This window comes from Cydia pomonella, chromosome 20 (genome assembly GCF_033807575.1).
Source record: "Cydia pomonella isolate Wapato2018A chromosome 20, ilCydPomo1, whole genome shotgun sequence".
NCBI classification, from domain to species: domain Eukaryota; kingdom Metazoa; phylum Arthropoda; class Insecta; order Lepidoptera; family Tortricidae; genus Cydia; species Cydia pomonella.
In genome coordinates, this window is record NC_084722.1 from 3,321,950 (window position 1) to 3,348,260 (window position 26,311).

Genomic DNA, 26,311 nt, shown 5'->3' on the forward strand with positions numbered 1-26,311 from the left:
TTGACTGATGTAACTATTACTAAGGTTTTTAACCTTTCTTGCAACCTGTTCGCGTAAGTACGGAGAATACTTTAATATAAAACATGTTTACCAAATATGACGCGAGATGGCAGTGTACCGGGAGCGGCGATTTCTATATCGCGCTATTGAAATGTTTATAGGGATTGTATAATAAGGGTTTGGGTTATTTTAGATACATTGGCTTTATTTGTGACTGGTCGTTTATTTCCATAGTCATAGGCGTCCTTTTTGACCAAGTTAGGAGTACAGTCGAGTTCATAGATATAAATATGTATAAATTTTTTCACCTTATTTCAATGGATTAAGGTGAAAAAATGTATACATATTTATGAACTCGACACTGTACATAGTACATACACAACCCAAATTCGACTACATTTTAATTTTCGTTGTTTTTTTTTTTAATTAGAGCATCCGTTGATCTGCGCCCTTAAGGCATTAACCCCTGGAGTAACTGGCAAAACGTTTCACGTTTTTGCTTGCCATAACGACGAGATTTATTATACGAATAACCTGGCAAGCGACAAAGTGGGACTTTTTTCCGCTTACAGTCACATATATGTATTTTTTTTCAATCATTGTAGAATAGATGCCGAAACTTAGTTAGCTTGCAATTTGTAGTGCATGCCCTTGCACATGCTTACACATACAACTTAGAAGTAAACCACACCTCGTACATACACAAACATACATTGGAAACATAATCATTGTAGTGTAGTAGTGTCAACTTAATTTTTTTGACAGAATTAAAATCATTGTTCATCATATAGAGTTAGGCTAAGCTAACTCTGCAGCGTGTTTGATAGCACATACTGTGCAAGTGTTATCACTAACGTCACAATAACACTTGCACATTCTGCTATATAACACGCTAGTTACACGCAGTTAGCTTAGCGTGACTATGTACGGTCAAGTCTGAAAATATCAATACGGACAAAGTGCCAAAAAGATGTATACACTAACTACACACTACAAGTGTATATATATTTTTGGCACTTTTCTCCTATCAATATTTTGAGACGTGAGGCGTCGTCCTAATACAACACGACTACGCGAATATCAAAAGTTACGCGAACGCGCGATTAAACATATTGAACTCGAATAGGTAGGTGTCCTCATTGACAATGGCGCGACCAATTAAGACACCCTATTAGAGTCGCGTACGCGCGATCAAACATATTGTACTCTAATAGGGTGTCCTAATTGGTCGCGCGATTGTCAATTAGGACACCTATTCGAGTTCAATATATATGATCGCGCGTTCGCGCGAGTAAAATTCGTGCGAACTTGCGATAATCGCGTAGTATTAGGACGACTCCTGACTGTACATACTCTAAAGCGCGTCACAGACGGAGCGATAATATACCAAAAGATATCTTATACGAGTAGCAAGGCATCTTACGATATATTTTACGTACCATTTGACCGAGTCCACACACGAAGCTCTGATATATACTAGGTGGCCAAAAAATATGTGCATTCCCGTTGCCAGGGAGGTTTTGGGGTTATACTGAGCAAATTTTACTATGGGACCAACCCCGAAATCGCGGAAAATTTTTTCCCCTCCCATAGAAAATGGACCAGCTAAAATGTATGAAACAGCCAGAAATTTTTGATATGATCCTCCATCTCTTCTTTTTTAGGGTTCCGTAGCCAAATGGCATAAAACGGAACCCTTATAGTTTCGCCATGTCCGTCTGTCTGTCTGTCTGTCTGTCTGTCTGTCTGTCTGTCTGTCTGTCCGAGGCTTTGCTCCGTGGTCGTTAGTGCTAGAAAGCTGAAATTTGGCATGGATATATAAATCAATAAAGCCGACAAAGTCGTACAATAAAATCTAAAAATTAAATTTTTTTTAGGGTACCTCCCCTACACGTAAAGTGGGGGTGAAATTTTTTTTTCGCTTCAACCCTAGAGTGTGGGGTATCGTTGGAAAGGTCTTTCAAAACTAATAGGGGATTTCAAGAAACATTTTTTGATAAAGTGAATATATTCGGAGATAATCGCTCCGAAAGAAAAAAAAAATGTGTCCCCCCCCCTCTAACTTTTGAACCATAGGTCCAAAAAATATGAAAAAAATCGTGAAAGTAGAGCTTAAGAAAGACATTAAATGAAAACTATAGCGGACATGATCAGTTTAGCTGTTTTTGAGTTATCGCAAAAAGTTTTCCCTTCATAGTAAAAAGACTTATTTTAATTAGGTACTGATTATGCAAATTTGTCTATTTGTTTAACTCAGGTGAAAGGTACCGTTTCATCCCTTGGTTAACAATTTACTATACTTTAAGCTCCAGTTTAGCTTATTGTGACGGAAGAGTAACTACGGAACCCTACACTGAGCGTGGCCCGACATGCTCTTGGCCGGTTATTTATTATTTTAACTAAATTGAAACCGATTTGCCGATGCTGGCCTTCGCCTGCGGTTGACGTAATTCGTTGTGAACTCCGTCCCATTGACTGAGAAGGCGACCACAAGTTGCCTCGTAACTTGTAAAAAAAAATGTCGCGGTTATAGCCCTGATCTGCATCAGTGTGATACCATTGTATCAGTGTGTGTGATGAATTACCTCGTAAAAATTGCACCAGCGAACACAGTTCCTGTGCTTACAATCCACCATCTTTTTCCAGATATGCGCGCTAGCCAAGCAACTAGACATGTCAGAACGCCAGGTCGAGCGATGGTGGCGCCTCCGTCGGTCTCAGGACAAGCCGTCCACCCTCGTCAAGTTCTGCGAGAACGCGTGGAGATGTACCTTCTATCTGTACAACTTCTCCTTCGGACTTTTCATTCTTTGGGACAAGGACTGGCTGTGGGAGATAGATAACTGCTACATTGGGTATCCGCATCAGGTGAGAACTGTTTTGTAAATGTTATATCTACTAGTCTAGTCGGTCATGAACCTGTCTGAGAGGATCCTGGGTTTAAGCGACCACTCTTGAGCAAAATGCAAGTTCAGAGCGAGGTAACAGGCCGCGTAGCCAACGTTACAATCGTTAACGCTCCGCAGCGTAGCGTAGTCATCTCTCTCTATCACTCTTCCATATTAGTGCGACTGTGACAGTTACCTTTCGTTCACCACGGAGCGTGAACGATATTAGGCACGTTGGCTACGCGGGCAGGACTTCGTCAAGTTCTCCACGCGTTCCGTCTTTTCGTTTTCGTCCCTTTGGAATGTTTATTCTTTGGAACAAGGACTGGCTGTGGGAGATAGATTATTGCTACATCGGGTATAGGTGATAACTGTTGTAAATGTTTAAATAAGTATCTGCCACGATGGCCACTAAAATAACAGGTAATGACCATGTTTGCGTAGCTGGTAGTTCTGAGCTCAAGCGAAATAGCGGATTGTCATAAGATACGGTTTTTTTTTTTAATTAAACAACCCCTGGCCCCATTTCTCGAACAGTATTAGACTAATATTATTAATCCCCGAACTGAGGCTCATTTCTCGAACGCATTTAGACTAATATTATTTGCCCACGAACTTTCAAATCTTATGAGTTACCATGACAACACACTAATAATATTAGACTAATACCGTTCGAGAAATGTGCCCCTGTCAAGTCGTATGGGTTACCATGGCAACACACTAATAATATTAGACTACCGTTTGGGAAATAGGCCCCGGCGTGAACTAAATGGAAGTTCAGAGCTGTAGTGAAGGCAATGAAAACTAGCTTCGTCGATAAGTACCCTGGCTTGCAAAGCTCGTGGTCTTGTATTCCAGCGGATAGTCATTATAGGCGCGGCCCGCGGGTACAAATCACGATCTAAACAGAAGTTCAAACTGTTCATATCGATATCATTGTCATGATAGGCGATAAAAACAGTATGAAAACATACCTACAAGGGCAATGTTGAAGTAAACGTCGATCTACGCATAAAGATAAAAGTTTAAGACGCTTTTCTTTTAAGAACATTTATAGTAGATGGTAAGGTTAAATCAATAAATTACGATTGTATCCATAAAAACATACAGCCAGTTGGACATTATTAAAAATTAAATGAAATAGCCAGCTGGTAAAGCTATAAAGTATCCTTGCCTATTTACCTATTCTGTTGATATTTTTATCATAATGAGTAGCGACTGACCTTGACTCGGTCTTATATTAAAAACAAACGTGTTTATTTGTGTACTGTACCATTAATTGATAGTTCATAAACCTTATTGCAAAGGCATAAGACCCACCATGGCTACCGTTAGTCAGTTAAAAATGTTTTTGTTAGTACAACTGCACTGAATCAATGTGGATGTAGGTACATTTGCACTGGATCTATATGGATGCAGGTACATATACTTCGGTTGTAAGACTCACACGACCCCCCGAAAAGACGCTACCATACAATCTAAGTTACGCTCTCATTCTAATCTCAAAAAATTACATAAAACCTGGCATGAACATTTACGTAACATACTATACTCTACCACAAAATATGTCTGATTTTGAAATTAAAAAATATAATAAGGACATTATTACACAAATTGACTAAGTCCCACAGTAAGCTCAATGGCTTGTGTTGTAGGTACTTAGACAACGATATATATAATATTTAAATAGGTACTTAAATGCGTAGAAAACAGCCATGACTCAGGAACAAATATCTGTGCTCATCACATATATAAATGCGCTTACCAGGATTTGAACCCGGGACCATCGGCTTTATAGGCAGGGTCACTACCCACTAGGCCAGACCGGTCGTCGAATTCTACTCTGATAGTATTAAATGTTGTAAGTATTACAAATAAATTAGAGCTAGTTTTACATACAGAACTTCCACTTCTTCGGTTTTAATGCCCTTATCCAGGCATAGTACAATTTATCGACCACATACGGACCCAGACCCGGGTACGTCCTTAAACTACGTCCACAAGAGAGGTATGGGCATTGTGAATGTCATCTCGCTTTGTGTGGTAGGGCACAGCACAGCGGATGTCATTCCAGATCTAGAGCAGAGCCCAACTGGGGAAGTACCTTACAGAAAATCGCAGCCAAATAACACTAGACCCTACTCATAGTGTTGTGTTCCTGCCGGTGAGTAAGGTTGCCAGAGCTCAACGAGGGTGGGAGGGGGTTAGGGTCGGCAACGCGCATGTAACTCCTCTGGAGTTGCAGGCGTACATAGGCTACGGATACTGCCTACCATCAGGCGGACCGTATGCTTGTTTGCCACCGACGTAGTATAAAAAAAAACATACGCGCCATTAGAATCTCAACTTTAGCATTCAGATTTAAGGTTCAAATTAGATTACACTTTCAGGAAATGTTACTTGTCTTCAAATGAATCATCAAAGCTGGATTAAATGGATTATATTTGGATTTTTTGGGAAAACCTTGTAGATTGGCGCGGCCTGGAAAATGGTTAATGCAATTTCAGGAATTTCCGGTTCACTTCCGTTACAACGCGGTTTTCCCCTTGATAATTTACAAACAATTTGTAAACTGTTATTTACCTTTGAGATTTAAAAACGAATACTATATTTACTAAAAATAAATTGTGTAATTTATTCGTTATTGCGAAGCATTGCTGTTCAGAAGTTTTGTCATTTGAAATAAATAATTTTTATTTATAATAAACGTTTATTTGGTAAATATACTAAAAACTAAACTACAAAACTTAAAAACCTAGATCTAAAAATAAATAAAACTAGACTTAAAATAAAATAAAACTATCCCCCTGCGGCATGGTGCCGTAGATGCTAGCAGCATTTCCTCGCTGTATCGCAAGACTAATTCTTTGAGCGAGGAAGCTGCCAGCTCTGCGGTCACCAGTGACCTCTCTAATCCTTTTAGAAACTTCCTTAAAAAGGTTAAAGGCGCTCGGACCCCACGGACCAAGGGTCTCGACGCCAAATGGTACGAAATTATATTCGGTGCCGAGACCCTTATATTTAGTCTATTTTTATTTTATTTTATCCATTGGCGATTATTAAATTCAAATTATTTTCGTCGTTATTATATAATTAATTGATTTTATATCAACTGATTTATTTTTAACCGTTTAATTTGAAATACATATGTGGCATTATCTAGGAAAAGGAACCTTATTTTCGATGGCGCTTACGGCGCACTGCGTCGCGCAGCGTTGTATTTGATGTATCTGAGCATCATTTATGACGGCGGAAGCGCCATCGACAATAAGGTCCCTTTTCCTAGATAATGCCACATATATGTATCTTCTATAATTACTATGCAATTTAATTGACAACCTGATAACGATAGTTAATTGAATTACTCATTTACTTGTACTATTTAGAGTAAAAAGTGACTCATAGTGATATACGTACACTTTATACTACGCACTAAATATATAATGCCTGATAAGTTGATAAATGATAAGTGATAACGTTCCAGCATGTTATTGCCTTAGAATCTACTACGAAGTGAATCAGCTAATGCTAAGTAAAAGTAAGATAAGCTTATATTGAATCAGCTAATGCTAAGTAAGATAAACTAAGTTTGTAAAATGATAAGAATGGAGATTATTTTATAATTGAATTTTATGATTGTTTTTTAGGGTACCGTAGGGAACTAGGAAGGAACCCTAATTATAGTTTCGTCATGTGGGTCTGTCTGTCCGTCCGCGGCTTGGCTCCGTGATCGTTAGTGCTAGAAAGCTGCAATTTGGCATGGAAACACAAATCAGACATGGCAAGAGAACGGTAAAATAAAAACTTTAATTTTTTTTAGGGTAGCACTCATCCAGCTTGTTGTTTTAAAAAAAAAATCGCTTTAAATCAATGGCGTGGGGTTTCGTTGGATAGGTCTTTAAAAATGAATAGGGGTCTTCAATGACTATTTTTAGATAAAGTGAATATATTCGAAAAAAATCGCTCCGAAATAAAAAATAATGTCTCCCCCTCTCTAACTTTTGTAAAGAAAAATAACAAAAAAAATCCTTAAACAAAAGCCTAATATAATCTTTCAATGAAAACTATAGCGTAAATGATCTGTCAATCCGTTTTTGAGTTATTGCAAAAAGACGTACCTACAAAGCGTTGCGAAGGTAAATACGTCCCTGATGCTTGTTATGTACATTATGTACATGATACTTACTAATACCCCCGTTTAGCCTTTTCTGACAGAATGGTAACTACGGAACCCTTCACGGATTTTGGCCCGACATGCTCTTTCCCGTTTCTTTATATTTACTTAAAGTCACTTAGTAACAAAATTGTAGTAAAGTGTCGAAACGTCAGAGTGAGATATACTCGTAAAAATTAGAAGTATTGTTTTCATGTTCAGTACCCCTAGTGTAAATATTTTCGACAGCGAAACGTGACGTACGCGTTTGCGTTAAGTGTCATTTTGTATGAGATTTTTGACTTTCCAAAACGTCCCGCTTGGCGCGCTGTTCAAAAACCCATACAAAATGAGACTTAACGCAAACGCGTACGTCACGTTTCGAAATCGAAATTATTTACACTAGGGGTACAGACCATTTCTGGTTTGGGGACCTCGAGGCACCACTAGAATAACTCATTCTGGAATAAATTGTTAGACACCGAAACTACTACATTGCGTAAAAAATACAGCGTTTGATAGAACTTAGAGCGAAATTTTTAGCCAATACAGGCACACATCCACAGGCATACAGGCCACAGGCAGGAAATTCTTTAAATATGGAACTTCAAATTTAAAGTCTATTTACTTTTATTTACACTAATCTTAATAATTATAGTATTTGTTTAAGAGGGCGCGTAAAGCCAGAAAATTAGAAGGGAACAAAAAATATGTCGTACACAATCGCGCGGGTTTTAACGTTTTTTCCTCAATAACTCTGATTAAAATTTCGCTGGTCAAATCCCTCCGCTATATCACTAGCTATTTTATACTAAAATTATAATGTTATGGTATTCAGGGTAACGATTTACAATTGAAAATAAATGAATTTTAGACATGTTTCCGTGATTTTTTTATATCAAGCCAACTTTAACCTTTTTAGTTATTGCTTATACTTTGCCCTCAGAAATATAGTCTAGTTTACGAGTGAATTTTAACATGACATTTGGACTTGACATGATTAAAACGTGTAAAGTTAGTTCCCTCTTAAGTACAAGAACAGTAAACGTACTATACGCGTGGGCATCGTCATCAGCTCTCTGAACCACCCACATGCCCGATATGTTTCAGATAAGCTCAAATTCAAAGAATTAACTAATTTGCACAGCATGCGATCTGATGCGACTGCTTGTCCAGGATAAAAATATAATATGGTATAGGTATAATTAATTTAAATAATTTGTGGATATCAAACTACATATTAAAAATACAAACTGAATACAACGTTAGGTTGTCTATGAATTTTAGCAATATATATCCCGTGCTATGAATATTTTTTGCAACAATATTTTTAGGCACAATGGTTGTCGATTTGCGGAAAATGCACTTACGGAACTTGACCAACCCACATTCCAGGGCCTAACGACCGACGTGTGGTGGTACTACATGATTTCCTCCGCCTTCTACTGGTCACTCTCGATGTCCCAGTTCTGGGACGTCCGTCGCAAGGACTTCTGGCAGATGTTCGTCCATCATCTGGCCACCATCATGCTGTTGTCCTTCAGTTGGGTCTGCAATCTGCACCGGATTGGTACGCTGGTGCTGCTGTCACATGACTGTGCGGATATATTTTTAGAGGTACGTAAATTTTGTTAGCTGTGGAGTGACCTGTAAGCGATGCGATATATAGCTCAGTTTAAATCGTTAAAACAGCATTAATCTATGATTTGTCGTTGGGAAAACAAAACACTTGTCGAGGTGGTGATAGAAGTAGGTTTCTTATTGTATAGGAGTAAAATGAAACTCTTTTTATCTCTGGAGTGTATTAAATATGTATGCTATAACATAGAATGTTACAACTTTATTATTTTATTCAAAATATGTCATACATTATCGGTAAATCTATACTATAAAAGTCCTATGTATGAATGGTTGGAAATTCTTCATTCTCATAATAGAACATATGTATATATATGTATATGTAAATAGCCTTCATATGTAGCTATCTTCATTATATAAGTAAAAATAATTACACTATCCAAAATAAAGAAATAAGGTGTATAAAAAGTGTAAAATTAAAAAATATATATCTTAAGTAGGATTACTTCTGAAATTAATTGCTTTTTCTTTGTCTTCTTCTTCTTCCTCGCGTTGTCCCGGCATTTTGCCACGGCTCATGGGAGCCTGGGGTCCGCTTGACAACTAATCCCAAGATTCGGCGTAGGCACTAGTTTTACGAATGCAACTGCCATCTGACCTTCCAAGCCAGAGAGCAAACTAGGCCTTGTTGGGATTAGCCCGGTTTCCACACGATGTTTTCCTTCACCGAAAAGCGACTGGTAAATATCAAATGATATTTCGTACATTAAATTCCGAAAAACTCATTGGTACGAGCTGGGGTTTGAACCCGGGACCTCCGGATTGCAAGTCGCACGCTCTTACCGCTGGGCCACCAGCAGCGCTTCTTCTCTGTCTGGGGTCATCCATTAATTACATCACACGTTTAGGGGTTTCCTAAACGGTTTTTTTATAATTACTAATATTTCTTTAGTCAAAAATATTTTGATAAAGTATTAATGGTAAATAATTCGGTTCGCCGATTACGTTGAAAAAAAAAATTGGCAAAAATGTGACGTCATACCACGGGGGGAGGGGGTTTGCCAAATGTGACCCAGTGTGACAAGGAGGGGGGAGGGGTAAAAAAACCTAGAAATTCGTGTGACGTAATTAATGGATGACCCCTCTATTGGCTTCTAACACTTTTTAATATACTTGTATAGAATAAGCTAGTATTTACCTACAACTGTTGTGTTTAAACCGACATATTTAGAATAGAATGATCATTCATATACCATTACCGTTTTATGGAATGGCCATAGCAAATATCCGCGCAGAGGTCGAAACCGGTTATTATTATTTCGAAACAAATTAAAAACACCTTGTTTCAATACTTTTGTTTTATTGCAAAATAAATTATCAAAACCAAAAAATGTCGTTAACCGGAATTACATGAAACCGGTTAATATGAATGTAACCGGTTTGGACCCTTGGTACCCATGAGATGTTTGATTCCAGCAAGCGACCATTGCGACGCGCTTGTGGCGCCGGCGAACATTTGTGAGTGCTCGACCCCATGTGACATGCCACTTACCGCCAGTTACATGTACAACCGATTTTATATACGTCTAAGTGTATATTCAGCACGGCATCGGCAAAAAGTACTTTAAAGCGTCCAGATAAAATACCAAAAATCTGCTTTTCTCAGAATTTAAACATTTATGGGGTAATCCCAATCGTCAGCATTTTCTATTCCGTAAAACCACCCAACTATAACACTTTCTCAACCAACAGTACCAACGTTTTCGTAGCGCTACGCTCGTAGTCGATCCCAGCGTTTTCCCGCTTTGTAGAAGAAAGCGACTACAAACAGAGAACCAGCCGAGCGGGTTCCCGGTACTCAACGTGCGAGCGGGATGTCGTTAATACACGCATTGTCTCGCGTAAACATCGGAGCGACGTGCGAATCGGATGCAGTGTGCCATGCACCTAAATGCTCCTCACTCTTCTTCTTCTTCTTCAACCTAGCGTTTTCCCGGCCTAGCGCCAGGGTCCGCTTTCCTACTTAATCTTCTCCACTTTGTCCGGTCTTCGGCATCCTCAGATGTGAGATTGTTCTCTTCCATGTCCGCTCTCACGACCTCCAGCCAGCGCTTCTAAATGCTCCTAACTGTGGTAAAAAAATATGAAATTAAACATTTTAATTTCATTTTCATTATATATGTAGGAATATCATAAGACTAAGGCATTAATTTGTATATCAGACAAAACCAAAAAGAACACTGGTATTGATACTTAAATACTGAACTTGTTGACTATAATTGAAGTACAGTACGGCTACGTAAATTACTTTCTAGTACATCTCGCTTGTACTAATATGCGAGTACGAGCGAGATGCATAGAAAGTTAAGTAGACGTGAGCGAATATGTCACTGTCAAAATTCGTGGTAGCGATACTGGACTGTAATTAGGTGGTATTACGGTTCTGAAATAAGTAATAAAGATTTACATGGCATTTTTGCTACGGTTTCATTGGTAGGAGTAGGAAGGAAATCTGAAGAAGGATTTCAGTGCGTGACATAGGAATTAAAGTTTTCTCTAACACCTGAGCCACTTTTTGAAAAAACCCAAACAGTTTAATTCTGAGAGAAGCCGATTTTTATATTAATTCAAGCCTTTATTTCACGGATGTGACATGAATGACAATGACAATTTGCCCTACTTAGAGAGAGACATGTTACAGTAAGCCTAGCACATGATTGGCGCAACAGTATCTCGCGGCGAGATAGACTACCCGTCTTTTTCTAACTATGTTAATTAAATAGGGATGGGTAGTCTATCTCGCCGCGAGATACTATTGCGCCCGTCATGTGCTAGCCCGGCTGGTGTTATAAAACAGTAAAATATGCAAAATGTTGTTTTAACCTAGCAGTCATTGAAATGTTGATGGCATTTTTAACTCTATTTTCTTTTATTGATTAAGTCTCTTTTTGACCCAGTGGTTGACTGGTAGAGAATGCCTTAAGGCATTAAGTCCACCATTTGTACTATATATGTAATGTGCAATAAAGTATCAATGAAGCCACGAGAAGCAGACTTGATAGGGCCGATATTTAACAATGTATAAAGGTCCTTGAAAACGATAATTTAAAAAAAATGTTAAAGTTGCTATGTCATTCATAAGAAATTAAATTACAAGACCATAGTAAACCGTCTAAACCATCGAAATATTTACGAAATCCTATGAATGAGAAATCAGAAGTCAGTATAACACTTTAAAAATGTGATCTAGTTAAATGTTGTTTTTTTTTTCAACGTTTAGCGTGCGAGGTGTGTGGGTTAAATATATCAGGAGTATTGAACTTCAGCATGATTTTTTTCGCTAACTTGGGTTTAACACCAGTTTAACGCTCAACGCTGAAAAAACAATCTGTTTTCTGTTATTACCGGTGCCCGTGCCCGTCTATCGATCACAAGGACATATGTCGTAGCTTTTCTCGTTTTATTTGTAGTTTATGTGTAACGTCGACCGAATTGTCATTATCAACAGTCGACCGGCGAAATAATTGGCCATATTGAGGATTCGGTTGAAACAATCTATGTGAATCGTGATTTTTTGTCGCTTTGCTTGTCTTGTTGCTGTGTCCATTGAACGTTATACGTATCACTTCCTTGTTAAGTGACACAGACAACACCAATGTAGTTTAAAATTAGGTGTATGTAGTAAGTAGTTATATGAAATCGGTTGGAATCAATCATTTGCCCAATAACCTCACCTAATATTACTCAGTATCACATGTGGTGGTTTTTTTTTCAAAAGTCTAATCATTCATGCAGGTGTTTTTTAATAGGGAGAATGCCGTTTTTACATAGGGAATCTCTTCTAATTAGTTTTGATTTAGTTGTCTTTTCTATCTCTTATAATTATTTAAATAGTTATTTTAACATTGGTAGGGAAAACTAACAGTATTTTCGGATGACATATTTTATTGAGTTTTATTTTCACCTTATATACTCTTAAAAAATAAGGAAATGAGCATGGCCGAAATATAAGCTTCGAAAATTACTGAAGAATAAGAATCTACCGACTGTTCCAGTAAGGCTAATAATATTACTAACAATAATATCGTTTCAAGCAAAAGGCAACTTATGGTAGATTGTCAATAAGGTGTTTAACTATAATATGTCCAATGTAACAAGAAATTGTCTGCGTATTTTACGTCATAATTAAAAACAAACAATTAGTATAAGTAATGACAGAAACCGATTCTTACACTGATTAATTATGTTTGAAAAAAAAAGTAAACAATTTGTATTATTTATTTTGTAAATTACTTTGTTTACAGGGTTTCTATTTTAGGACTTAATTTATTATATGTTTATTTATATATAACTAAATTAACGCTTATGCTGAGTTTACTGGGTGTATGATTGGACCTAAGGCAGCCCTGCTTGGATCTAGGTGCGGAAGAGTGTGCATGTTTACTCACATACATATTCTCTGAAGACTAAACTATATTCATTTAAACCATATAATTCAAATTCAATTATACTTTGGACATTAGAGACGACTGGTATTATACTGTTACATCCATCGAATACAACTCTAATCTTAGTCACTAGACTACAGTAATAAATTCATGTTATGGTGAAATTCCAAATGAAAGTCTTTCGAGAATATGATGACATTGATGAGACTGAGGCAAGGTTAGCATGCCTATGAGCCACGTCTTGAGGGAGAGGAACGGACTGCAATGCATGTTAGATTAGAGATCCTTGCGTGATGCGTAAAGTTGTGGATTGAAAGTTTGATAAGGATTATGATGGCGATTCAAATTCTACTCCTGTGTTTCGTGCCTTTGTGCCAGCTCCGTTAATTATTATGTGATCTTTATCAGCAGTTTTGGTGCTTACGGAATGTTTTTTTAAAAGAGATCCTTATTTTTTATATTATTATCACATCTTGATGACATGACAATGGAATGTCTGTGAGAAATGGGATAACAAACATAAAAAATCAAAGCTCAATACGTATTATGAATCTCCTCCTTAAACAAATATTAAAACGTTATGTTTTTGACATAACGTTTTACTAATGGTCTGCAAACGTCGTCAATACTTGTTCTAGTAATAAAACTAAACGTAATCTAGCAACCCGCAAGGTTCTCTAAAGTCCCATCATTACAGCCTTTCCCTCGCTATGTAATTCATCTTTTTACAGGCGGCAAAGGCCACGAAGTACGCCGGCTACCAAAGGTTCTGCGACTGCGTGTTTGCTGTGTTCACCGTGCTCTGGATCGTGACGAGGTTGGGGATATTCCCATTCTATATTATTTGGAGGTAAGCCAAATGTGTACGTCAGTTAAACTAAACAATGGTTCAGCATTAAAAGTAGCAGTGAATTATCTAGTATATATATATATTTTTTTTGCTAATTATGAAGCAGTTTTTTTTGTGATCTGTAGATAAAATACCATAAAAATAAAAATACAATCAGATTGAAATAGGTTTGAGTTTTCTCATTGTTATTTGACAATATTCACTTGCCGTAACTACAATGCCGCAATTGAATTTCCATTTTCGCAACGCTTTAAGGAATATCGTCTTACGAACAAATTATACCAATAAAAATCTTGGATAAAATGGTGGGTTTGTCTATCGAAGAAAAGTGGAAATTCCACCTCAAAAGTCACGTCAAATTAAAAAAGTTAACTAATGAACAAAAATACTTTAATAAGGTATTCAGTACCTCATCAAACTTAAAGAAATCGCATCGGCTTCATATGCAGGGTTACTACCCACTAGGCCAGACCGGTCGTGAAATCTACATCGTCGTAATCGTCGTATCTACAGAATACTATAAACAAAATGCACTGCTTCAAAATTACCACGAAATAAAATGAAAAATCCACATAATGTCCTGCTACTTTTATACCGATCCACTCCTTTATCAAGCAGATACATCTGCATTTTTCCTTTAATTTAAAAAATGTATAAGTACGTTACTTCTCGTAACAAAGAGTCTAAACAACAAGACTAAAGCCTGGCCCACACGACATCGATTGATCTGTCCAATCCGTAGTTGTAACGAACGTGTGTATAGCAAGTCGCAACGATCACAAAATATGTACTCTTTCTTTCAATTCAGACAATAATGGTGTTCTTCTCATCGGTCGGTAAATTCAAATTCAAGCTCTGTTCAACATAAATGTTTGGGCAAAACTTTCAATCTTATACCGTATAATTTCAGTACATCGATCCGCGCACCGATGCTGGTCCCAATGTTTCCGGCCTACTACATCTTTAATTCCCTACTGTGCCTACTACTAGCCCTGCATATGGTCTGGACGTGGCTGATTCTCCAAGTCGCATATAAGACCATCAAGGCTGGCCAGGTGTGTAAACCGGTTATTTTTAGAGCGAACTGGTAATGTTTTGAAAAGGCAACCGGTTTTTAAACGACTACTTCTACTTCCTACTGTGCCTACTACTAGCCCTGCATATGGTCTGGTCGTGGGTGATTCTCCAAGTTGCATATAAGCGGATCCCTTTGTTTGGCATAATTAGTGAAAGTCATAATGTAATGATAGTCATATTATCATAAGTCATAAGTGTCATAACTCAGAAACCGCTAACTTTGTTTAATGTCAATCCTGAAAAGTTACGCGTTTCTGAGAAAAACCAAATTATGGCAAACGAAAATGCAGACAAACAATACATTATGACTTAAAACTTTATGGGAAACAATAGAGACCCGCATATAAGACCATCAAGGCTGGTCAGGTGAGTAAACCGGTTATTTTTAGAGCGAACTTCCAATGTTTTGTAGAGGTAACCGGTTTTTAAACGACATCTTCAACTTCCTACTGTGCATACTTCTAGCCCTGCATAATATGGTTTGGCCATATAAGACCATTAAGGCGGGCCAAGTGAGATAAACCGGTTTTCCGACAAGGTAACTTAACCTTTTAAACACCACGTCTGTCGTGCGCGGCGCGTCCACGTGAACCTTGTCAGGATGCGCGAAGGTGGATATAGAGGGCTGCAGCCACGCGCGTCAAATGACGTCTTTGGTGGTCAAAGGGTTTACAAGTAGGTACTTAACCGGTATTATTTCACAACTAAGTAACCGATTTTTTAATTACATCTCTACTGCTAGCATTCTGTATATGTGTATGGATATGATTTTAACAGTATATGTAAATATGTATTTAAGTAGGGCTTGGAGGTAATGTTTATTCCGTGTGTTTCACCGAAACTTTAAGACTAATGAGCCTTAGATAAATGATCAGCGGACGCGCGCAGCTACAACCAAATATAATCTTCAAGTGTTCCGACAAGATTCACATTGACACGCCGCGCACTTTAGTTGTAACTTGTCGCGGTTTAAAGCGTTAACCAGTTTTAGAAATGGAGGTTTACTTTACCCTTTTTATAACGCAATAATAGTAACAATACGTATTGTGTTTCCAGATGGAGGGTGACATTCGCAGCTCGAGTTCAGACATCAGCGACAGCTCGCATTACTCTAATCACAGCACGCCCAACCGGGTCAACAATAAAAAGTAATTTTCTTTCATTTGTGGCTTTTCTGTGTCCTTACGATGGAGAAATAAGTAATCTTAGTGCTTACTCCGTACAAAAATACACGTTTATAATGATATTTAACTGATTGACATTTGATTTATAAATAAATTAGCTAATTTGTATGTTTGTCTGTTGCAGAGACACATAGAGCACGTTGCGCCCCGCGCAGTGGGCGCGCTCCGGACTGCGGCCGGCAGGTTGTACTCGGACCTACCGCATACCGGCTACTCTTGACACTAACATTATTTCGACACCGTACTCCTGACTGCTGTTTGACGACGTGGTTGTATGTATCGCATACCAGCTCTCACGATTATTTCGATACCGGTTTACAAACAAAAACCGGTTAAATTCATATACCATCACAAAAACCGGTTTATTATTGTAGCCTGTTAAAATTGTATTTAAAAAAGCCGGATTAGTAGGACACAGTCTGGTTTCAATTTGATCACATATTGTCTATTTTGACTGTTGTATTATAAATGCCATATATGAGAGAAAAAGTCACTAAGGACAATGTCTAGGGTAAACACAAATCAAAATATTTAATAATCAAATAATTTGATTTATTTTATGGTTGTATTGAAATATTGTATTCTTCTTCTACAGGCCTACTACTCGTCGCTTCTCTATCTAGAGAACCGACTAAAATAAGCAGTAGGGCTGTACGATTAAACATAGAAGTGCAAAACGGTTTTTTTAGTTGGATTAACGCCGTCCTGATTTTGATTTAATTATTTTATATGATTTTTAAGAAAACACTTTGTTTTTCCTCAGTATTTTTTTTGTGTACATATAATTTTATCGTACTTAAAGTAAATTTCTTTTTGTACTTTGTTTTTTACTTTAGGATTGTCGTTTTTCAATATTTACTGTTTAACATATTGAAGAAACGGCTGGTGTCGCGGTATCCTTAATTAAGTATCAATACAGATACAAGTTTCTTGATACTTACATAGTTGCATAATTATAATAAAAGGACATATATTCTGTTTACTTGGACAAGAACGTAGATATTGATGATAAAAGAAAAAAATGGTTTCGTAAGTTTTGTAATAACGTCGGTGATAGAGAATGAATTACAATTAATTTAGTTTTTACGTTACATATTAAAAGGGTGGAGTTGCAGTAACTTTATCTATCGATAAAAACTGACCCTTATTAGTGTATCTAAATCAGAAAATTGTACAGTAACCAAAAATTTATCCTAATATTAATTATACATAGGAGTTCGCACGATTGCCTTACCTTGTTAAAGGTATTTTGCATATAAATATAAGTCCTAATAATATTATGCAATGGATAGTTAGCTATTGGAATTGGTACTAAATAATATATGCTAATGCATAATATAATAAAGTCATGGTGCATTAAAGTACATGTAAAAGTGGAAAAACTATGTCAACGTCACAGAGACGATGACATAAGATATCATTTATCACTAACTATACTATCTTTACTTATATAAACCCACGCAAATCTATGACCAGCAAATTCAATGTCTAAGAAATACGACAAGTTTCTAGTTATAAAGTTATTGTCAGAGTCGATTGACTTGGCAAAATCTGTGTAAAACCGTATTCAGGTCTTACTCAGATGTGCAGAACCGGTTTTAAGTTAGTTTGTGTTATATGACAAAATTTCAATTACAATTTAACTTTACTCTTATAAACAACGAAGCTTTATTGACATGTATATAAAAATATAGTGTACAATGTACTTATGCCATCACATACAATTACTTTATTTTATTTAATATTCTTAACTTTCTCTATCGCGCCTGTTCATTAGTATTTACTACTGTTATTCTCTATGAAGTCACAAATGACTGCTATTGCACTACTACTCTGTGATTATTTAAAACTACGTGTCTCAATGTTTTATTGGTTAAGTGACTTAAATTTATATTAAATCCGTTGTCTTCTAAAGATTAAAGTCCTTTTGACCTTGGAGAATTAACAACTAGAGACGCCTGGTCTATAATTTTCTGTACAAAACAGTCTTCCGGTTTTTGTCGGGAGGTGCACGTAACGTACAAATAGCCATGTCAGATAAACATCAGTCCATACAATATATATGACCATTGGACGAGGTTTTCGACAGAGGGGTTAGCTCCTAAAGGCGACTCCAGATGTTAAATTCTCCAAGCCTTTGACAGTCAAATGAGTTACTTACTGGCAATCAAACTTATTGAAAATTTTAAGAAAATAAGAATAAATGAATAAACTACGGTTCATGTGATATTTTTTCGGTTTATAATTATTAAAGATAATAGTTTACCCGTTTATAAAGTCGACGAAAACGGTTATTTTAGGCCAGTTTTGTAAATATTCTATTGAATGGGACCACGTAGTTGAAATTAGCTACACGCTTCCATATTTAAATGTACTTTTAAGTAATATTTTACTTTGACAAATAATGATGTTGAAAATTAGTGCGATAACTTACCTCCCCCTGTATACAAATGTATATGCAGGGGCCCTGTACATACATTTGTTTGCAGGGGGGGTCAACTATCTGAGCAGCTTGCGTGCAATGTACGTATGTTCAAAACATTTACTATATTAATTTTATCCAAAGTGTCTGAAATATTTCGTTTATTATTTAATCCGCCTTCATATTAGATAACTTCTTAGAATAACATTGTGTTCAATCCACTGGCGGCAATTGAAATGTAATGTCCTAATGTCATACACGAGGGTTGGGAATCTCAACATCTCAACTTACCACAAGTTGTGTGTATCATGTTCATGATTTTTAGCTACTTAATTTTACTACAGCTATTAAGGGCTCAATAGGACGCGTTTTCACTTAGTGTTCTGAACAAACATTTTTTTGAGCATATGTTTGCTCCTCCCATTTACTTTTGGAGCAAGTGTTTCCACTAAACCAACGAACGATACCTTGCTCAGATTTGTTCAGAACCCTAAGTGAAAACGCGGCTTTAGACGGCGTTTAATTACATTGCAGACTATTGAAGTTACACTCAATTTAGCTGACTCATCAAATACCGCTATGCAAGGCTCGGAACCGGTTTTAAAAATAGCGGTAAATACCAGTTTATTTCGGTTTTACTCCAAACTTTTATAATAACGCGAACGTTTAAAGAGCTTTATTGTAACTTAAATAAACCGGTTTATTCTACGAGTGACGAGGCGGCCGGCCAGCTTGTTGGAGTGCTGCGAAAACAAAGATACTGACATAGGAAGAAACCGGTTATTATTGTTCTGAACCGGTTAATTTAACGAGACCTTTATGGAAATGTTCTCTTCAAAACCGGCTAAAAAAATGACGATTTTACGAACGAAACCGAAATTAAAAGGTTTAGCGCCAAATGCATGATCACGGTTTGGAAATTTTACCGGTTTCCTAGCCTTGCCGCTATGTAATGAAACTCGCATGCGAGTTCTCGCACCGTCATAATGAGCCCTAAAATACACTTTTTGGATGGCGAGAGACTTACAATTAATTATTTATAGAATTGCAAACACAGTGAGTATTTAAAACTACTTATCAAGTTATGTGTAGGTTGTACAAAGGTTCGTCAGTGTCAAAAGTCGTACGTTCGTGCCTTTTCTCACCTGGTTGTATAATTGTATATTAAATAAACCCATTAATTCCAAAGAGTGAGATAATTTCGGTATGTTATTATATTTGATTTACCTGTATTTGTAGAGTACCGTTTTGAACTAATAAAGTTTATTATAAGTGTTACTCATGTTATGAGTAATTAAATTATATCCCCATCTAAACGGTTTTCTTAGACCACTAGAGTTACTTACTTATTAACTTGCTAGAATAGATAGAAGCAGGGATCGGAAAACGGTATTTCTTGTATAGTAACGAAAATGGTATATTTCGTTATTTGTTAATTATTCCTTTTCTAATTGGGTAATCTAACGAAGTCGTTATTTAAAAACACAACTGAGTCCTACATTTGGAGTATAAAATAAACCGAAATATATGTTGTTGTCCTAAAGCACCCCAGAGGTGCAAAGGGCCTTCCTATACAAGCTCGCGCCACGCCTTCCTATCTTCAGCTCGCCTTCTGACCTCGCTTCAGCTCAACCCGACCGCTCGTAGCTCTCTTAGGACGGACCGTTGCCAAGAGTGTACAGGACGCCCGGACCTACGGCTTCCGTCCGGCGGTTTCCACGCGAAAGCTATGGTAGCATTATTCGTTTCCCCTCTTCTAATAGTATGTCCTATCCATCTCCATTCCCGTGTCGCAATTTCTTCGTCAATGGGTGTTTGCCGGCATATACTCCATTGGTCTTCATTTCGAATGGTTTTTGTCCAGAATATATGGTTATCTCGAAGTTTTTCCAAGAAACCGGTTCCGATCCTGGGGTAGAATCGCTTACGTCATATTATCCTACGAACTTTCGAAGTAACAATTTCAGTTATATTTTGACAAATGTGTCAGCTTATGAACAAAGCAAAATGGGCATCTCATGACTACATGATATGATTATATCACATCTTTTGGAATAAGTACTTGTTGTATCAAATGATTTGTTAAATAAATAATTAGACTAAGATTTGTGGTCTCGGATACTAGATACTTTAGATAGTCAACTTGTAGATAGGTAATTTTATTTAATTCTTAGTTAGTGCCTTTTACACACGCAACACTACAAAATCATTCCTTTATAGTACGATGGTGATAAAAATGGTTAGCTTGATAAATCTAAATTAGTCTGTGGTTTTTAGGTGCGTGTGTGAAGCAGAGATATAAATGCTTGTTTCGCATCGTTAAAATAATGTTTTCTGTATCAAAAACAGATGTGTGTGTTCAGAATTAAAAAGAACAATTTATAATACCTGTTGGATTCATGAAAATTTGATAAGAGCAAAACGACAGAAAATTTAGTTATGATAGGTTACCGAATTGAAAACAAAAGTTTTGAACAAAGCAGGGCTCGGGACTGGTATTGAAAATATCGTTCCTAACCCGTTATATTATTTCGTGACTTAAAAACCAGTTATTTGACGGAACTCAAACTAATAAAAATTCGTTCTCATTACCGGTTAGAAGAAGGAAAGAAATTCTAACGAACGTACGATATAAAAATAGGATAAACTCGTTTTCATACGTGAAAGAGATTTCTTTAACCGGTAACCGCAAACGGATCCTTTTTTTCTTTTCCGGTTGTATGAACAAAACGATGTGAAAAATAACAGTTTCCGTGCCCTGGAACAAAGAATACATTTGTCACATTGGTTAGGGTAGATAGGTAGGTCCTTCAATGCTAATCTGACATACATAATTAAAACCATAGCCTAAACCCTCTACATATAACTCGTAATACATTTAGTTATACCAATATAATTTTTTACCGGTTTTTCTGTCTTCATCATATCCATATACATATTATATAAGTTCCAAACGCACCATTATTCTAACTAAATGGCATAAATTAATATAAGTGTTCATGTTAACATCAAATTCATATCATTAATATAAATATCTACATAGGTGCTATTGCTTAAGAAAAATGTTTAATTGAAACTATTCTAGTAAAAAATACAATTTTGCTTGTTTATAAAATATGAAACAGTTTCATCCTCTCTCTCGCTTACGGCAATAACTATTAATTAATATTTGGGTCAAACAAGAATCAAGTTATTGGTAAAATTAAGTGATGTGACAAATAAAATAACGATTAATTCATTCTAAGAAAAACATTGGCTGTTTTTGAGTTTCATGCGAAAATTCGAAAAAATGTGTACTTATATTTTCTGAGTTCTTACACACAGCTACAAGTAACTTTAATCCCAAACTCTGTTGTTTTCGAAAATATAATTTTTGGCCTTAAAAAATGTAGTGTAAGATGTTATCACGGGTAAGTGCGGCTGTGGGATAAATGTGACTGGCCTTAACACCGGTGCCTGTTTTCACATTGATAAAGGCTTGTGCGTAGACGTGCAGGTGCACGTGCGCGTTGTAATATAGTTAATATACAGATCCTTATGAACGACGGCACACCGCTGTCATGATGTGTGCATGCATGGTTCAAACATTTTGTCTCACGTACACGTATACGCACGCAGCCAGTATGCTCTGGCCTAGTGTTTAGTGCGAGTTCGTAGATTTTTACTAAACTCAAAAATGTATGAACTCGCAAACATTAACGAATTAACGTGAAAGCAGGCCCCAATCTGACACTTAACTTGCCCAGCCACACTTAACCCGCAACCACACTTATCCCTATTGACTTTAGTATAATAATATTTTAGTTGTCATAATATGCACCCAAAAGGCCTTGCACTTAGATTACATTAGTCCTAAGTTATTTATTGTTACGCAAATAAAACACCCAAAGATATGCTTAAATAAAGCTTAGGAATTGTTAAAGGATAAGAATTTTATAAAAAAAGTAGGTAAAATTGTTTTGTTCTTAAGCAAAAGGTATACATACAGTTTCATAAGAGTTTTTTTTCACATAGATTGGGAACGGGCATCTCCATACAATTTATAACCTTAAAACGCAAAATTTTCTTGAGATGACAGCTGTTGTACAGTAACTCATCTCAATAAAATTTTGCGTTCAAGCTATGTGAAAAATAAAAAATAAAAATTTAACACATTCGCTACGAACGTTTTCGTAGCGCTACGCTCGTAGCCGATCCCAGCGTTTTCCCGCTTCGAACAGAGAACCCGCCGAGTGGGTTCCCGGTACTCAATGTGTTAAATAAGTGTCTGTATTTAAAAACAGAGGAGGGAAGAAATTCCTTTTTCATTCCACGGTAAAGATAGAATATGAACTCATATTTACGCAAAAGATGGTACTTTAGTTAAGAACGTCATATTTATGCAGTGTATCCCTAGCCATTGGACAAAGCCGAAATGTACATATGCATGAGGGTATTTAGAACCAGTGTACAGAGTATCATAACAACCGGTGTAGCGGTTTCGAAGAAATTAACAAATTACCATTTTTTATTTTGGAGCAGCCTGTATGTGTTAGTAGCTCCTAAGGTAATATCTTCAAAGCATAGTATGGAACCTTCTTCGACCTTTTTGATTATCTTTTTTATTTATAACACTAATAAGCTTCTGACTTTTGAAAAATGTCATCATTATCAAATATTTCGAACAAATTGTCAAAAACACTACCAAAGATTAACACAGTGTGTTTCTTTTTGTTGTCGATTATTGCAAATAACTTTTGTTCGAAAAATTTATGTTTTTATCTTGTGTTCTAATTAAAAAATATTATCGTCAGAGCATTTCTGAGAAGTAACCCTACGTGGGGATTCAGGGTTTGTCCAATGGCTAAGGTCACCCTGTATACTATTTCAAACAGAGTCAAGTTTTAGTGTCCAGTTGCCTAAAAGAAATTGTATTTTTTTTTATGTTTGCCTCCTTTTTTGCTAAAAATTATAATAATGTGGGATTTTGATAGGCCTCTGAATAAAAACCAAAATAGCACTTGATGTTTTTATTTAAATAGCAAAAACTAATTTTAATGAATAATTAACACCTTTAACGCACGCTCGCTCGCTCACCATTCGAATCGTTCTCCCAAAATTATGTGGGATTTTGATAGGCCTCTGAATAAAAACCAAAATAGCACTTGATGTTTTTATTCAGAGGCCTATCAAAATCCCACAATAATAATAAATAACAAGTACAGATAAAAATGTGTAAAAATATTTTATACTGTGTACATGTAATTTTTACTTTACAATATCACGTAAATTATAGTCCGTGTCATCCACGATGACGCGCAGATTTGTCAAATCTAACATTTAATAATGTGACAATATGAGCGAAGGCACGCGTCTTCGTGAATGACACGATCTATGCTAATCTTAGCTCTTAAGACAAATTTATGAAGTCCAGTATTTTTTTTTTTGATACTTAATAATTCTTTCGTATAAAAAATGAAATTATAGTTATTTAGGGTTTTTAATCATTATGTGTGTTAATTCCTGACTGTTAATTTTTTGATTAAATTTTATTAATGTTTTAATTACGGCCTGTATTGATAATGCCTATTTAAATAATAGTAATAATTTACCAACATAATTTTTCCACAAACGATGATATTTGTGTATATACCTTCCTCCAGATAAAGGTAAACTAACCTTTTGACCGCCAAAGACGTCATATGACGCGCACGGCTACAACCCAATATCAACCTTCATGCGTACCGATAAGGTTCACGATTACGCGCCGCGTGCGATAGGCGTGGGGTTCAAATGGTTAAGCTTTATATCAATGACATAACAATGTTGACATAAACAGCTTATTTCCGTTAACTGTACAGTTAGATTTTTCAAGATGTCTGAATTGTTTTAAGAGCTCTTAGAGTCAGACCAAGATAAGTTAGCAGCGATTTTGATAGCCCAGCCTGTGTAAGTTAAAGCAAACTTCATCATTTCATACAAATTTGACGTTTAAAATAATACTTTCACTGTCTGGGCTGTCAAAATCGCTGCCAACATATCTTGGTCTGACTCTAAGTAACATTCGGACATCTAAGAAAATCTAATTATGGCACATCACACACAAGCTCAAAGAAAAACAAAATCTAAATTACGTTATCTGCCTCTCTATTGCTCTTGCACATTTGAGCGATTATACAAGGAGGCCAAAAAATATGTGCATTCCCGTTGCCAGGGAGGTTTTGGGCTTATACTGAGCAACTTTTACTTTGGGACCAACCCCTCTATTCTTCCTCGCGTTGTCCCGGCATTTTGCCACGGCTCATGGGAGCCTGGGGTTCGCTAGGCAACTAATCCCGAGAATTGGCGTAAGCATTAGATTTTACGAAAGCGACTGCCATCTGACCTTCCAACCTAGAGGGTAAACTAGGCCTTGTTGGGATTAGTCCGGTTTCCTCACGATGTTTTCCTTCACTGAAAAGCGACTGGTAAATATCAAATGATATTTCGTACATAAGTTCCGAAAACTCATTGGTACGAGCCGGGGTTTGAACCCGTGACCTCCGGATTGCAAGTCGCACGTTCTTACCGCTAGGCCACCAGCGCTTATTCTATGGGACCAACCCCGAAATCGCGAAAAATATTTTTACCTTCCAATAGAAAATGGACCAGCTAAAATGTATGAAACAGCCAGAAAATTAGTAGCCCAAAACCTCCCTGGCAACGGGAATGCACATATTTTTTTGCCGCCTTGTATATACTTTGACACACTCACTTTGTCATTATAAAAAGGCGGCAAATATAAAAAAAAATTGGCGGCAAGTGTTGACTCCCCATAGAAAATTTGAATTTCGTGCCTTTTACTACTGACAAAATGGGTTTCTTTTGAGTAATTCAGAGCCTGCATTTGTCACGAAATATATTCAGATATTGTCTATGACATCTGTCATTTTGTATAGAAATTTGAATATATTCTGTCCATAGATATTCAGACTTTGAATTTCACAAAAAAATCAAATCGCTAAACCACAATTTCTGTTTAAAACATATTTATTTTATTTTATTCGAATATGACATGACATAATACATCCTTTAATTATAATAAACACAAATGGGTGGAAAAACAATTAAAAACTTAAATTAAAAACTTATAAATAAAAAATTTGTCCCAGATCGAGACCGCTTGGCAGGGTGCCCAGAAGGCTGGCTGCATTGCCCCTCTGGATAGCAATGCTTATCCGCTGGGCGAAGTACAGGCCAGCCCTCTGGTCACCCGAAGCCTCTATAAGGCGTTTTGCTAACTCCTTATAGAGGCGGCGCGCGCTAGGCCCCCACGGCCCTAGGGTTTCAACCCCAAACGCCGCAAATATGTAACTACTGCCGAGGTTGACATACTTGCGACGCTTGAGGCTTTCGGCCGAGGATGCAGCCGCACCAGCGTCAACTTTGGTGCCTGGAATATGGGACGGTTCCAGGGTATCTACGCATGTAGCATCCCAGACAAGGGGCCGTCCCATACTCCAAGGCACCAACGTCATTCCATCAGGCCTCTTGCCATCATCCCTGACCAGGCCGTTTGGCTCGAGGAGCGCCGGCACCTTGGCACTAATAATTAGCTTCTCTTAATATGAATATGTAAAATTAGACTCTAACCGTGGCATGACCATGTCTTGAAAGGAGCAACTCGTGACTCGAGACCGTCTATTGTTAAAAGTGACACAACTCAGAAAATGGACGATTTTATAATTTAAGA

The 26,311-nt window shown here is 36.9% G+C and overlaps 1 protein-coding gene across 4 annotated transcripts in view; it reads left to right on the top strand.

Annotated features, from left to right (window-relative positions):
* The window catches only part of LOC133528894 (ceramide synthase 6-like), a 47,657-nt gene extending 21,983 nt beyond the window's left edge, over positions 1 to 25,674 (top strand). For 2 of the 4 annotated variants that reach the window (XM_061866389.1, XM_061866391.1), the window contains 7 exons: positions 2,647 to 2,868; positions 8,437 to 8,658; positions 10,096 to 10,137; positions 13,799 to 13,917; positions 14,828 to 14,972; positions 16,051 to 16,142; positions 16,303 to 25,674. In XM_061866389.1, coding sequence (XP_061722373.1) covers positions 2,647 to 2,868; positions 8,437 to 8,658; positions 10,096 to 10,137; positions 13,799 to 13,917; positions 14,828 to 14,972; positions 16,051 to 16,142; positions 16,303 to 16,312 — 852 coding nt within the window. In that variant the 3' untranslated portion in view covers positions 16,313 to 25,674. The remainder of the gene's footprint in view (positions 1 to 2,646; positions 2,869 to 8,436; positions 8,659 to 10,095; positions 10,138 to 13,798; positions 13,918 to 14,827; positions 14,973 to 16,050; positions 16,143 to 16,302) is intronic. The other 2 variants (XM_061866392.1, XM_061866393.1) reach the window with 1 other exon arrangement.
* The last annotated feature ends 637 nt before the right edge of the window (positions 25,675 to 26,311 follow it).